The sequence below is a fragment of the Varroa jacobsoni genome, unplaced genomic scaffold (assembly GCF_002532875.2).
Source record: "Varroa jacobsoni isolate VJ856 unplaced genomic scaffold, vjacob_1.0 scaffold_1400, whole genome shotgun sequence".
NCBI classification, from domain to species: Eukaryota; Metazoa; Arthropoda; class Arachnida; order Mesostigmata; family Varroidae; genus Varroa; species Varroa jacobsoni.
This window is the reverse complement of record NW_019214302.1, coordinates 350372-365911: the sequence shown is the minus strand read 5'-3', so window position 1 is coordinate 365911 and position 15540 is coordinate 350372. Positions and strand designations below refer to the sequence as shown.

General features: G+C 46.5%; 1 protein-coding gene and 1 long non-coding RNA gene across 2 annotated transcripts in view; one reads left to right on the top strand and one right to left on the bottom strand.

The window, feature by feature from the left end:
* Nucleotides 1–14636, bottom strand: part of dlp (glypican dally-like) — a 109126-nt gene extending 94490 nt beyond the window's left edge. Inside the window, exon 1 of the mRNA XM_022849335.2 lies at nt 12947–14636. Coding sequence (XP_022705070.1) covers nt 12947–13175 — 229 coding nt within the window. The 5' untranslated portion in view covers nt 13176–14636. The remainder of the gene's footprint in view (nt 1–12946) is intronic.
* Nucleotides 1–15540, top strand: part of LOC111269608 (uncharacterized) — a 35265-nt gene that overhangs the window by 14902 nt on the left and 4823 nt on the right. The window lies entirely within an intron of this gene.

Here is a 15540-nt window from a genome sequence, read left to right as displayed (position 1 = left end):
ATGAAGATGATGTGTGTGCACTATTAAAGACGTATATACGATTCTTATGTAAAATGCCCCTCGTTTCCCGCTTTGGCTTAAATGTCTCTATTAGGGTTTGATCACCATCGTGACAGAGTGAGTGCGTTGATAAAGATGATATGGTATTTTGCCAATAAATGCCAGAAGTGCTCGACTAAGGACGAGAAAAGAAGGCGCAGACACTGCCGTTATGATGTGTTAGCTTAATGCGTTACCCTTTACACGCTATTTCGTGTTTAGGAAATGGAAACGAAACTGTCTTCTGTTTAGGTCGAAAGTTATAGAAGCCTGCACGAATACCTCCAAACGGTAATATTAATTGTTTTCAGAGGTCACCAGTAGATGTCGCTGGTATAGTTCTAGTAGGTAGATCTCATTGTATCACCTATTTTTGCGAGTACTTCTCCATCTTTAACGACTGCCGCAAACAACTTCATTTCATTCAGCGCCGTCACTGTTCATGGAGTGAACCGTTTTACTACAAGAAAATTCGCCCAGCGCTGGCGAGAGCACCATCTATTCATCCTGTAATATGCATCGTAGCAGAATGACATCGTAGTATTTCAGCTGACCGCTGCGGAGCGTAGGCGGGAACGAAGAAAAAGTAACGGCTTTTACTCCATCGGCTGTGAAAAGGCAAACAGACAACCTAGCATCACTCAAGTTAAAGCTTCAAGTTTTTAATGTTGACCTTGACAGACACAAAAGGGAATGTGCCAGTCAAACCTTATATCAGAACTACGGTTCGCTATTCTAATCGGTGTTTCAGTGTCATGAAGTCTACTCTTTTCTGCTATACTTAATAGTGTTAAATACGGTATGTTTTTCATCAAACAGTGTTAATTATAGTTAGCAACCTCAATGTATGTTTCCATTATCCGGTACCATGCGAGCCCATTCTGTAATTGCGTTCTTTTCAGCATTAACTTGATGAGTTTATTAGCAGTACGTTTCAGACGTATGCACGATACACACTCTTGTGCCACCATTCCCCCGGCAAATTTCGTAGATAGCGTCGAATCGCCGAACCGTTTCGAAAGCCACCGTCAACGCTATAACAGCTGAGCCGTGTAAGGACAACAGTGACGGCTAGAGTAGCCTGGCTAAGCGAGCCAATGAATGAACCACAGTCATTGCCTCTGCAGCTGTTGCCGCCGTCGCGAGATCAGAGGAATTACCCGCCAAAGCAAAGCGGCCCAGTCTGAATTTTGCCCGACTGCCTTCTTCAGCTCGCCCCCTTACACCACACTAGCAACAGCAGACGTCGAGCGATGGCGGATTCAGGAACAACAGCGGCTGCACCATACCAATACTATCAGAAGCAGCAGCGGTGCCGATAGGAGCAATGGCTACAAAGGCAAACGTCTTTGCTTGCCGGCGTTTCGATATTTAGACCTTCACGTTGTCAGGGAGTACGAGGTAGCCAGACATTAACATGGATAGATTTGTGACACCAGCAGCAGTACGCGTAGAAAGGTGGGGCAATTCGGTCTCTGTAAAACTCACCACTAGCGGATTGCCCATTGGATGAGACAGTACGTATTCACAGGCCATGCGCGTGCGATTTATAGGCCCGCGGGCTCTAGCCGATGGTCGACAAGCAACAACTGCGGTTGATGATAACCGGAGATGCGGGATGCGGAATGGCTATTACTACGCTGTAACTGCTGTTGGGGCTACTGCTGCTGCTACCTATGAGCTTCCCATTGTTGATTAATTGATGGATGAATGGGACAATGGGAAAAAAGAAAAAGGCAAAGGAAGTAAAAGAAGAAGATAGGTCGACGAATTCCTGAACGTGAAATAACTGCTTTATTAGGGCTATTTAGATACAGGCAGACACGACCTGGCTTAACTAACTGGGGAAAAGCGTATGTACCAGAAGGGGGGTGCTGTAATTGAATAGGAAAGAAAAAAATTCAACAAAAAAAATAATAGCAACAGGTATTATTATGATACTATTATTACCAGCAACAAATGCAATGACAACGACGACGACAACGAGCTATAGATTACGGAACATGTCCTTACCGTAGCCGAAGTCCCGCGCACAAGGCGCCTAGTAGGCTGCTACTACAGGTACTCACCATGATCGCTATGATCTTTATCTGGGTGGAAAGGCTACTGCCCTGCCACATGTATTATATAATATGATCTAATAAAAATTTGGCGAAGAAGTGCGTCTAGGATCGAAAGCAAAGTAGAGACTGAAGTACGACGGTCAATAACGTGCGTTAAGGTACGGCTCATTTTGCCTATTAAAGAAAGGACCCGTGTTTTCACTAAGCCGTAGGACGAACGCAATCTATTACAATAAAATTTTTATACTACCAAACAAAGTATCAAAGATCGCGAAAACCTCTACAATGAACCGGTTTATTCTTAGCCCCTTGTGCTGGGGTCGCTAAGCGCCAGAATTTAATTTTATCAATATCGCACGAAATCAAGATGGTCTCATTTACTTCAGCAGAGAAGTATCGGCCCCATTGTTAACGCTGTTCCCGTCACAGCTGTCCTTGACGCTGACTGTCTGTGACATCGCCGAGCACGCCACTGACTCGATATCGCTAGCAGCGAAATTCTATAGCGCCTTGAGTGATGTCCGCAGCGTAGTAATCCATATTGTATACCGTATAGCAAGCAAAAGTCTTCGGGCGATTAATAAACTTCACTATTATAACCTCTATCTAAAATGTCAATAGATCGGCGACAGAGAACCCGAGTAGATATTGAAAGCCCGAATTGGTGTGAACGTTTGTCCAAATTTTTCTTGACAGCACCAAGAGGACGCCGATCAGATAGGCTCCGACGCAGGGGTCACGAATGGATCTATCTCCTAGACTTAGACATCGAGATGACATCTCATAAACAAAGTCCTTCTTGAGAACCAGTTGTGCATAGACCGACTGAAGCTGTTACGGGAATGTAGCGGTCTTGCACTGGATTAGAGAAAGAGAGAGAGAGAGAGAGACCGCATTCTGCCCTTAGTCTGCAGCACGCTGCTGTAATGCGTTTGTCAACGACTCTTCTCATCAGATGTTACCGCGGTTGTCATTTGCTGCCCGGTTTGTCTTTATTATGATTGACTATCCGATTCGTTTCGTAGCGACAGTGGTAAACGCCAATTAAATACTACATCTACTACTGCACGGTCTATTTCGTGTCCGCGTCCCGTAACGTTAAGCCGCTCGTCTTGCGACATAGAGCCAGTCGTAGATATCACCGATACGATGGCCATGCAAGAGTATACACAGAGCGCATACTACAGCGCGAGACCACGAAGGATGTATGGAAACGGAAGAAAAGTGCGTGTTAACAACGACTTGTGAACGCGCTCAGCAATGAACTCTGCGTTCTGTGTTACATCTCTGACCTGTTCGGCAAGCGTAGACACATTTGCTGACCCGAAGTATCGTTGAGCTTTTGAGTGTTCTATGGGGCTGCACGCGAACCGAAACGACGTTTGAAACGTCGACGTGTCGGAACGTCTCCTTCGGGATTTGACGTGACGTGAAGAGAATAGGACGAAAAAGAACTCGTATTAGCAGCAAGTGACGCGCGACAGGGGCTTTACATGCATACGTTTGTGGAAAGCCGCTTTATCGTTGCGTACGGTTTTGCGTTTAAACGCACATGGCTAGTAAGTAAATTTGATCTAAGACAAGATGTCATTTCGAGTTAATCGACCTTTTGATTTCCTCCGTGTCGACTCGTTGGATAAATTTTGGGTATAATGAATGGCTATGCCACAAATGCGTGCCTTCTTTACTTACCTTAGTAGCAATGTTATAACTATGTTATAAATTGTTTCGACATCATTAGCCCGGATCAGAACGTTCCTGACACTTTTCCAAACACACTGACCATCAGTTTGCAAGGAAACGTTTGCCATTTCCCGTCTCTTTCCCGTTCGCCGTCTATTTGTCTGATATCTTCTTGCGTCGCGCAGTCTCAGGAGATGACTTCCTCTTTCAGACAACTCGGTGTTTCCGTTTCTCTCCGGAAAACCAAAAAAGCTCCTGATTTTGTTAACAGACTGGCGATTACAGCAGCTGTTATGACTACAACCGCTTCCACACCTCCGCCACCATTAACGCCATTGTCTTGACGCACATATATTTTCGTCCGTTATCCGCCGCCCGAAAGCTATACACATGTAGGTAGATCAACCAGCGCCGTGCGGAGGCCATGAATCTTTGCGACGAACTGGGATAAATCTAACATTGATAAACTCAACACACGCGCAGGCGCTCGGAAATATATGTGTATAGACATCCGAAGACTTTACCAAGAGGTACATAATGTCACTACATTTTGCGTACCTACTACTATTGCTGCTAACGATGACGATGACTTTGGCGATACCTAAGGCTCCCGGAAGAGTGTAGGGGACATTGCCGAAATCGCTGTAGTCACGCAGTGCGAAGTATGGAACGCGCTATGGAACGAACGAACGGGTGTGGCAACGAATGTAATGACAATGGTGATTGTCTGGAATCGATCCCTTTTTCTTCCACAACGCCTTCGCTAACAGAACGCCACGTCTGTTAGCACTCGTGCACCTTTTCGTGCCGTTTTTCAGTCTCGTAACGCTCCGGATGCGCTGTGCGGATGTCTGCTGCCGGTGTCCCAGAGGGCGAGTGACACAGACCCTCATAAAGGCAGCTGTAGTAGCAGCAGTATTTTCGAAAAACCTATCTGTTCGTTCGAAGCGGCTAGCCGCCATGTTACAATCTAGCAAAATTCGTCCCAGCTTTTCAATAAATACGCTGCAATTCGTAGGAGACGATGAAAAGCAAACAACAGGAGAATGTACGACACGACGGCCACCTATGCTCTCCTTTCCCATTACAGTTAGTTCTTGTAACTCCTTCCTAGTCTTCGACAGGTATGTAATAGTACAACTTTATTTGCACATGTACGTGTGCATTGTCTTGCCGTATCTGCACCGCATAAAGGGGATGCGTTAAAAGGCAAACCTTTTCTAGGAGTTGTATAATAGCCGGTCACTCATTTTCTTTTAGTACATTTGTAACAGGAGCTAGGTACTCAAATTTGAATGTCTCGTAGATGTTTCAGTCTTCGAAACGGAGAGTGCTGGATTATTAGATTGAACCTTAACCGACAAAAGCCGAGCTAGTTGAGAACGTTGAGCAGCTTCCACCTCCCACAAACGCTGACTTCTCTTATTTAAATAGAGCGCCGGCGTTGCAGTTAATTATTAGCAACAACAGTCATCAATTTATAGACGCTACTGGCTCATGAGCGTCCGAACAGGGTTAGGACGTCATTGTCGAGATCACCTCAAACAAATATGGAGCGATATTGAACGTACGAACTCCTCGAAGATCGCGGAAGGGAAACAAAGGCGACTAGCACAAACAGACGACACGACAAGTCACAATGAAGGCTACGAATAAGCGCGTTAACTGGTGAGCGAGTTCTGCATCAGCATTATTGCGATACTTGACAATGCTGTTAAGGAATGACAAAGGACTAACATCAACTAAACAGCCGCGAGATGAAACTGGGCGAAGACAGTAAACAGACAAAGATTTTGACGATACGGCTGCTGCTAATCACGGCTACGCCTTTCCTTTTATTTGGAAAGAAAGCACGGTTTCGCTATGTGACTAGGAGCTAGTTTCTCTGTTTCTGACCCAACAGCCATTGGGCCGCTGTTTGTAGCAAAGCCGATATAGAAGAAACTCTGCGGCATAGAGGGAAGCCATGCCATCTGAAACGCGCCGTCCAATATATATAAACAACGCTGGATTAACAATAATCGTACTGCTATGGGAACATTCGTGTAGTAGTCAACATTTGACCCTAAAACCACCGAACTTCTCCGGCAAATAAATCACAAAAGCATTCACCAAATGTATGGAACGTACCTCAGTCTATTTTCGCGAAAATACGCGCGAGTATAATTAACGGCTCATAATGCTGCGTTCATTCGCTAAGTAATCAACTCATGGGCCGGTCAACTGGAAGAAGCGGGTCTAACAGCAGCAAATTTTAAAAACTGACAAAAATTTCAAAAAATGCTCGCAGAGGATATGAGTAATATTAAACAGTAACACCGTTACCGCTGTGGGTTTCGCTACTCCATGCTGCTATAGTTTGCACCAGCAGTCGCTTGCGAGACTCATTTCTTCGTTCCGTAGTGAAAGACAGCAGGAGAGGGACAGGGCAGACAACAAACGTTGAAGCGATGGCAGTAGCACCTAGGATCACTCAGGAGGGCTACGGGGCTACGGGAGCCGAGGGTAAGGGGGCAGGGAACAGGTGTGCCCTCTTCTCTCACATCTTCTTGTTGTCCTGTCGTGTACGAAGCGATGCTCCACGCAAAGTGCCAGAGGACCTTCGAAAATAAGGCGGAGGTAGATGGAAGCTGAAGCAGCAGCGGGGAGCAAAGTAAGAAGCAACGGAGAAAGTAACCAGTATTTGCTGCATTGCCGTTGGCTGTCGGGTTCACGTAGGAGGTCGAGGTTCGGATTGCTCCCCAACTGGGTCAACTGAGAAGTATGCGGGTCCCGTCCTAGCAGTAGCAACAGCGACACCCAGACTGTCCTTCGGGGGATTGGAAGGGGCTGCCAAGACATGGTGGAGGGGCAAAGAAACAGGAGGCTATCAAGCGGGCATATGAACGAAAACCAGGGTAGAAGATCGGTCGAAACAAGCTCCAAGAAGAGGATTGCCTTCCCCGAGGAATCATTATTGCAAAAGTAGCAAGCACCGGGTGAACCAGCCCGCGCCACCGTCGCGCTCCACTCAATTGCAAGCACAGTCTTTGATTCCTAAACGAAACGCGTCCGTTTGAAGGAAAGGAACTGACAATTTCTAGTGCTGCAAGTCTGCGAACAGCAGCAACGGGCTGTTGGGCCTCTAACGCCACGCGCTAAGGACCAACAGCTACGAACGACTAATCCCTTAGAGCCTTACCAAGACGGTTGCAGCTTCACTGGATGGGTTGCAAACAGACAGCGGCAAGCAAACGTCCTTTTCTTACTTAATTAGCGCACTGCTGTTCTTCAAACGGGTGGTGCCTGACGGCTCCCGGAACCCGACAATGACCCACTATTGAAAAAAAGAAATCATCGGTATTCAAACAATCATTGTATGTACTATAGTCTACCTGTGATCCCTCAGCCCAATACGGGGCGTTTAACCAAGAACCATTTCACAATCAGACGATTATTTGACGTTTTTAAAGATTCGGAGTGCATAGCTTAAAACATGCAGGTAACGACGTGATGAACTCGGAAAGAACGTATATCTATATATATGCCTTTTCCGGTGTACGTGTGCTGTCACATGTATTGACAAATCAAATTTGACAGTTAGTATTAGAGTAGACTATAGAAATTCTAGCGACGTACACATGTGGAGGTTGCCTAAATCGAGACTCAAATAGACTACACCACAGGCAAATCCTCAATGGGGCTAATATGGCCAAATGAAGAATCGATATTTTCTTCATCCTTTGTCCTCGAAAGCTGAGCACTAAATATGTCGTAAACTATTTCAAATGTCACTTTTACGAATTGAAGATATGCAATAAATACGTTGCTTATCGACTTCATTACGATAGACCTCTCCTCTCTGTTACAATTCAATTTACAAATGAGACGTTTTGTTCGGTGCAATTCAATAGACTTCCAAGAGCTACAATAACACGCACACACAAACGCAAAATCGGTACTGCACACGCGTCCGCTCAGGAATGACGAGAATCTCTATCGAAATGAAAGCTCGCTGTCTCTACGGTCCTTTGCTGCAGCGATGAAATTGACTGTATCAAAAGATATTCTCGGCAGCTCCAAGCTGCACACCTAAGATTTCGGTATCACCCACTAATACATTGCCTGTCATGCCCCGCATCTTTCTTCCGGCCTTTCTCTTTCAGCGTTTCCCGATCAATGCTGTAGCTACTGAGGATCGTCGAGAAGCCGCTGAGGGCGACTAAGAGTTGCCTCTAAAAAAGAGACTCACTCGCAACGGGCTTACCTCCTAAGACTTGCCTGCTGGCCCCGATTTCCTTACCCCGCACATCCTCCTCCTCGAGCTTCCTGGCCCCTCTTCGAGCCATGCTCAGTATGTCGGCTATTTCCCCTCTATCCTTGCCTCGTCTCCCCTGAAGCAACGTACCTCAAGGCAGCTAAGCATTTTACCTTACGAGCTTTAGCTCCTCAGCTTGGAATCTGTCTCCATAGGTATGTCAAAGATCTGCACGGTTCTTGAACAGCAGGAGCGACATCGTTCGAGCTACAACAACTACTAGCATTACCTGCTAAGTATCGTAAGTCTCTGGCAGTGCACAGCGCAGAGCGGCGTGAGGAGCTAGATACGGCCGTTTGCTTCTAATAAACTCGGCAAGACACGAGATTCGAGAGTAAGTAGTCCGCTGAGATACGATCCCTGATGCCCGCACTCTTACTACCGACCGATGCTTTCGACTCGAGCCGAAAACATCGAGTTCATAGTCTGCTCTGCAACATCTCAAAGCGCTCCGTTTTGAGGCGTTCGTAGACAGCTGTGCCATTGTACGCAGGTGAAAGAATCAAAAGACAGCGAAAGGAAAAAGACGGAAGGATTACTTCCTTGGATTTCGCTTTTTGACAGGCGGTCAGAGGCTACCATGCAATATTAGCGACGGCAATAACTACATCAGTGAGAGGGCTCCCATAGAGAAGCACCTATAGACAAGCTACGACCCTCCAGTACACGTCAAACGCAAACTTTCCCGTTATGGCTAAAACGATGGTTTTAGCCATAATGGGAGAGATTAATTAGGCAGGAAAAAAGTCATCATATGACGCCCACTATTGTTCTGTCGCAGAAACCCCAAGAGGTTTTATCTTCAGACGATATCTAAGGTGCCAGTTACAATTAGTACCTTTTTAACAGATGGAATTTTCTTGAAACGCAATTAAAACATTTGAATTCGTACAGCATCATACTCGTCGTTTTTCTCCTCTTGTTTTCATAAAAATGCGCACAACAGATAGAAAAACATAAGTCATAATAGTTACTCTTCGTTAATTGACGCATAATATGAGACGACATGGACGCGTTGTTTGCCATGGCTATCGCTTTTGTACGAAACAATGGCTACGAACAGAATATCTTCTCTTCACGTTCAAGTTCTACTGGGTGGTATTCAGTCCTAGAAGGTTGCACTTTCTCAAAATCTGCTTCTGTTTCGGCCATGAATCTCTACTCGGTTTGCTGAAACACTGCTCAGGTGTGCATCTCGTGAATTTGGCTATTTGATCACAATTGAGCCAAACGTACGGTTGCTCAGAGAAGCTGGTGAAGACTAACATCCGTAGAGAAGCTACGCTACTAACCTGTTCGGAGGTTCTTCACAAACAAACAAACTTAACACCAGGCTCCTGGCAACACCCCTAAGTTTCCCACTTACCCGACCAGCTTGAGAGCAGCTCTTGCAAGTTGTTGTAATAGTACCTAGGTATAATGGGAGCTTGTTAAGCGATTGCTACGCAATCACCCCAGAGGCACTCGTTCACACAGATGTGTACGCCCTGCCCCTAATGTTGGACAGTGGAGACGCCTTCCCTCAACAGCAGTTCAAAATTTCGTCAGGGCCGCCCGACACCCGCTGCTCTGATGTTTGCAAGGCAACGATACGTACAGCGTTGAGGTGCAACAAATATCATCCACATATATAAGTATATACAGATATGTGTACATAAATATATCGACCCAAAGAAACAGACTGCAGTAGCAACGAGATGAGCCGAATTGCCAACGACGACAACTAAAGCCGTAGGACTATCCGATAGGTTGGGTGCCTCAAACGCTGTTCTATTAGCTTGCTCAATCAGCCTGCCGGTCGCTTAAACGTATCCTACGTATGAAGCTCTCACCATTGCTTTAAGTCTCCGACAAGCTCCTGGATTGTCGAACAATTTTAGCATTACTCTGCTACATTGCATTTTGTGAGATCCTAAACTGCATTTGCAATGCATATAATGGCCGGTACAAGAGACGCAGAGCCCACCGGATCTCTACATACACATACCTATATGGTACATGCAGGACGAGTAGTCAGAAGAACCGGAAGTTGTCGGGGTCAGGTTGTCCGCTAGCACCTTCCTTAGACCATCCAGTCTGCGAACCCATAAGATGATTCACTAACACCCGAACAAGAACTGAGGCCTTGCACAGGTTTATCGCTACCGCAATACAGCAATCCTATTCCCCACAAAAGGTCTGGAGAGGGAGTGCACTATACCTCGCAACGCGTCGAGGAAAGCCTACGGACGGGGGATAGCGAAAATTTCATTTCAGAATGGCGTCTTTCTGTGAATGAACGTCCTTAAGACCGCCCCCGAACGCCATGTGCATCCCCTTTCTTCCCGCTTCTATGGTTTCTTCTCCTTTCGTTGCCAACGAAGCTCGCACAGTTTGCAGCCTCCTTCTCTTTAGTTCGTTCTTTTACGCGGACTGCTCGAGCAAGCCAGGAAAGGCCCCGCCAGGCATGCCAAGCCAGGTAAGTGTTTTCTATTGGTCTCCGTTTGCCGCGGATGGGACAACGGTAGTGGGATGGAAGATGTGAGACGACGGGCTACTTGTAATGGCCACTACACCGTCGGGAACTTCAGAGTTGAAGGCCTCGCGGGGACACAGGCGTAAACAAGGCGTAGCAGTAGCAGGGATGAGATGAGCATGAGACGTACCGTATGCCAACGATCCAATGGGATACAAAAGACAGAGGGCGAATATCGTTACCCTATGTGAAGCTGCTAGATCGCTGGGCTGCTAGACCGACCGTGCCTACTACATGAGAAGAACACGATGACACAAGTGCTGCAAAAATGTGAGGCAGTGTCGAGACCATGCGGTGTGCATTGAAGCAAGGAAACATTATAGGACTTGGGGATATGGAATGGGCAAGAGAACTAAGGCTACAGAGCAAAATGGACTCACGGGAAGATGAAAGGAACGAAAAAAATGGAAAAGGAAAGGGGCTCAAAAAGCGCAGCCAAAAGCGGGCTTCGAGGAAATAAAGACATTCTGGTTGCAATGAAGCGCCGTTACGCCATTACACCGGTCCATCCACTGCTATGCCACCATGGGCAATGAAGACGGTTCGCAGTTTGGAGACTTGTGCGGCTTCCGTATAGAGATCACGCACAGAGTACAAAAAGGTACAATGAACTCGTGTATCCATCGTCGTGGTCAGCCGCTCGCCCCGTTTAGCTTTTGTCAAAGCAGACATCTCCCACTATCCCTCTCTTTTTGCCATTTGTCCATCTCGCTGGTCAACAAAACCGCAGAAGTACAATTTTTCAGAAGAACCAGCTGCAATGATGCCACATGCACAAGCAACATACGTCGTTATACGAGTTCGTCTTTCCTCTATTTTGTAGCTGAATAAAATAAGGAATTTAGCGTAACGCAAAATTGTCCACGTTGCTGGGAGAAGACAAGGCCATGTTGGCAGGTTCGCTAATTTCCAACGTCGATACGGATAACTGATTTCGGTACTGGGTATCAGTACTCACTCGACTAAGATTGGCGTCTTACCACCGCACTTCGAAGTGACAGCAGTGATGGACGTACTAATCCAACACAAAAGGTAGGCCAAGACCCCCCAGAAAACTATCCAATTCTTTTCCCGTTGGTAAAAGCGACAAGCTACCTCGCCTTAATCCACGGATGTTAGGAGTGAATCTCCATAAGGCAGAGCAGATGTGAGAACAGATAGCGACGGCTACGATGGGAAGACTAAAAAAAGACGACAGGTGAGCTCTACAAGTACTGTAAGATGATTCAATGAAAAAGCCGGCCGTTCCGTAAATAGGGCCATGGAAATTCATGCACAGCTTCAAAACTGGATCTGGGTTTGGTTAGAAACGGGGGGTCAAAGGAGGAAGGGCAAAGGAAAAAAACGAATAAATAATGGGGGAAAGGGGAAAAACGTGCGAAAGGCACTGACCTTGGCGTCGGCGGGCATCTACTTGGAATCACGTCTAAGTCCATAACGAGCAAATAAAATAGTAGGTACTATTTCTACCCATACTGGATGGGTGAGAAGGCCGCATGCGTAATAACGAACAGACAGGGCTACCTGATCTAGGTGGGATGTAGTGTCTACGTTTGCGTTCCACCCGATGTCTCTCTTCCCCAAACAATCCCCTTCCGTAGGGATGATCAAATATCGGGATAAAGCGTATCGTAATCGTTAAACCTTGTTTTGCATTATATTTTGGTGCTGGGACTATTTACTACCATATTTCGGTGCTTTTCCGTTAACCTGACTTAATCGATATAACTAAATTAGTGTGGGACCCTCTTGTTGTACTATAGTTATACGATGTGTTATACCGTTGTCGGCAACAATGTACGTACTTGGATTGGGCAATAAAGCCTGGAATTCTAAGTTCTTTGAATTTTTGATTGAAAACGGCTATAGATCACGGCGTGACCTGCGTGCAGTAATTATTTTTTTTTATGCATATCTTAAATGTATCGTTTAAGCGTCTCGGCAGCATTAACATCAAATCATCATTAGAAGAGTGAGTAAAAAGAATCGGAACTTAGAAATTAAAATATTCTATTGAATATTAATAGCCTAAATTGCCTTATTAGACCAATTGACAAGTTGACCCAGCTCTCTATAGTAGATATAAAGTTGACGTCCAGGATGAGCGTAGGCCATAGTAATGTGCCATGTTTATAACGAGACCTCATGCCCAAATCGGTCAATTCCAGGCTATGACACCCACTCATTATGAAATTGCGTTGCTCAAGCCGGCATTCTATCTATCGATCATCTCTTGTTCTCCGGTGTCCAAAGCTTGTCATCTCTCTTTTGCTCTTTACCCTTTCATATAGTATTGTATTGTAGTAAAACTAGGTGGAAGCTAACTAATAGTGCATGAATTCAACTAACCTGATATCGATGAGCTGGGCACCTGGTCTCGCAGTCCTTTAGCTCTGTAGACGTACGCGACTTCCTTGCACGAGGCTGTCGTTCCCGAACTTTCATGCACGAACCCATTTCCGCTACTTCCATTTGCCTTTGAACCGCTGTCCTCTGCGCTTACCAACACGGCTACACACAATACAGCAGGCACCCAGGCCGACCTTGTCAATCGTGACAAGAATCCGCGTTGAGCCATCCTGCCAAAACTTCAGTGACAGGAACTGTAATCGCTAATACACGGCTGTAGTATTCCTGAAGTTGCGCTCCACAGTTGTTGTATATACACTAGGCCAGCATTAAAATATCCATCGGACTCCTATTCCTCTTACTTTTCACGCTCTCTCTCTCTCTCTCTCTCTCTATATATATATATATATATATATATATGTATATATGTATGTATGTATATATATATATATATATACTGTTGTGATGTGTTGTACAGGCGTCGGGAAGATATTTGCAGAAAACACTGATTCGATGTTGTGGTAGTGCTGATGACGGGATAACTTGCCAGGGAATCACGCAATCACTATTATGCAACAATGAGACAACAACCGGGTAATATTTGTATTATTTCAAATGGCAAACTTGATTCCATCGAACATGACGATCAGAGCGGCTATAATCGCAAATATAGTATAGTGCCACCTGCACGCATACTGATGGCTGTACATATACGCAATGACACTTTTGCCAATCGGATTGCTAAACGAAAAGCAACATTATCCACACCCTGTTCTTTTAGGGGGAATACATTGTTGCAGCTACTGCGTCCGCTGCTCTTTCAGCTGCTGGACCTAGCTCAAGGTTCTATTTTGGGTATGGCGTAGGACGGTAGTAGGTGGAGACGATTTTCACAAAATCTTTACTTTTTTCTCGCGCCCACGTCTTGCTCGCATTTGGCATTGAACACGGACCGTCGCAAGTCTCCCACGGCAACACCGCCGAAACCACCGAGCTCTCACCCAGATGCCCACCTACCACCGCTCGTACACTAATTATATTACTGAGCACCGGGTCTCCGACGTCGCACTCGTGCACTATCTACGACTAGGGATACAATTCGTGGCTAGAGACTCTACCACTCGGCAAAATAGCTTCAGTGATTGAATCGCCAGTGTTTCACAGAGGAGAATTGGTAAAAACGGAAGGCTGTGCCAACTACCTTCCACATCCGACGCACCATCATGGACGGATAACGATGATACCCTTTATCGTCGCGCAGAAACAATTTCATTTGTTGTGTCATATGTCAGATGAAAACGTATTCCTCTTCGGCTCCACTGCTGCGCAACAAATATTAACAGCATCCGCAAACTCTACGCGGGTACAAGACGTTTTACGTCCCCGTTCACGTCATTGCGGGCCACAAACCACTACACGGGATCCTGGTCGCCACCTGCCCGCCCGCCTGCCTGCCTGCCTTCACTCACGCACACACACGTCCTTCTCACTGGCAGCAGTGGCTCGAGTGGCACCAACCAGCGCTCCGTCGTCTATCTATTCAACCAGCTAGTTGGAGTCGAAGCATTGGCCCGTACTCTTTGCTGGCTCAACCCTCTTCATCTCCCTCGTTGCTGCTGCTGTTACGAGTGGGTAACACAGTGGAGAGGCGCACATATTGGGAGAGGGCAGCGGTGGCCATAGGAGACCGCGAGAGCGGAATGATTCTGCTGCTGCTGCTGCTGCTGCTGCTGATGCTGCTGTTGACGACTTGAGAGCGCGCCAATCTTCAAAGGAATAACGATGGTGAAAACGATGAGGCATACGGCGACTATGGCAGTGGCAGCAGCGGCGACGGCAACTGCACCGTCGCTGACACCGACAAGCAGCACAAGCGCCAATGCTGCTACTGCTGCTGCTGCTGCTGCTGCTGCTGCTGCTGCTGCTGCTGCTACGGCGAAGCTAGCGCTTCGACCTGTTCGGCGGCCGTTTCTACTGCTATAATAACTACTGGCCTTTCGTTCAGGGTTGTTTGGTTGGTTTAGATGTCTATCTGGAGGCAGGAGCGCTGGCTGGACGATGGCAGTTGGCCGCTGGCTAGATAACCCACTGGCTGACTACCACCGGATTTTCGACAGTAGGCAGAAGACATTGGACGGCATCTTCGATTCTTCTGCGTTCTTCGTCGTTTTCCTTTTCTTAACAGTCGCGGTAGTAGTAGTCGTAGAAGCTACGATAGATCTTTTGGGGTCTCGCCGTTCGGCCGTTGACTCCGTTCTTTTTCATCTCCCTAGCCGGCATCCAGTTCTCTCTGTTTTTTTTTTTCTTCGTTCGTTCTGATTTTACATGAATCGATGAGTGGACGGCGGCAACATCGACACCGGTATAAGTTAGACGAATGAGTCACTTTAACCATAGCTATAACATGTTGTGTGACAGGACAGCAAAGCAACATCCAAAGCAGTGACTTGAACCCGGAGCGCGTATAACCTAAGTTGAGCCAATATATGATATAGAATAGTGAACGGTTTTTATTTGAACACAACTTCGAAACGACACTACTGGAACTTGAAGCGTGGGATCGGCCATTTCAGGGAATTCGTCAGCGCTTGGAG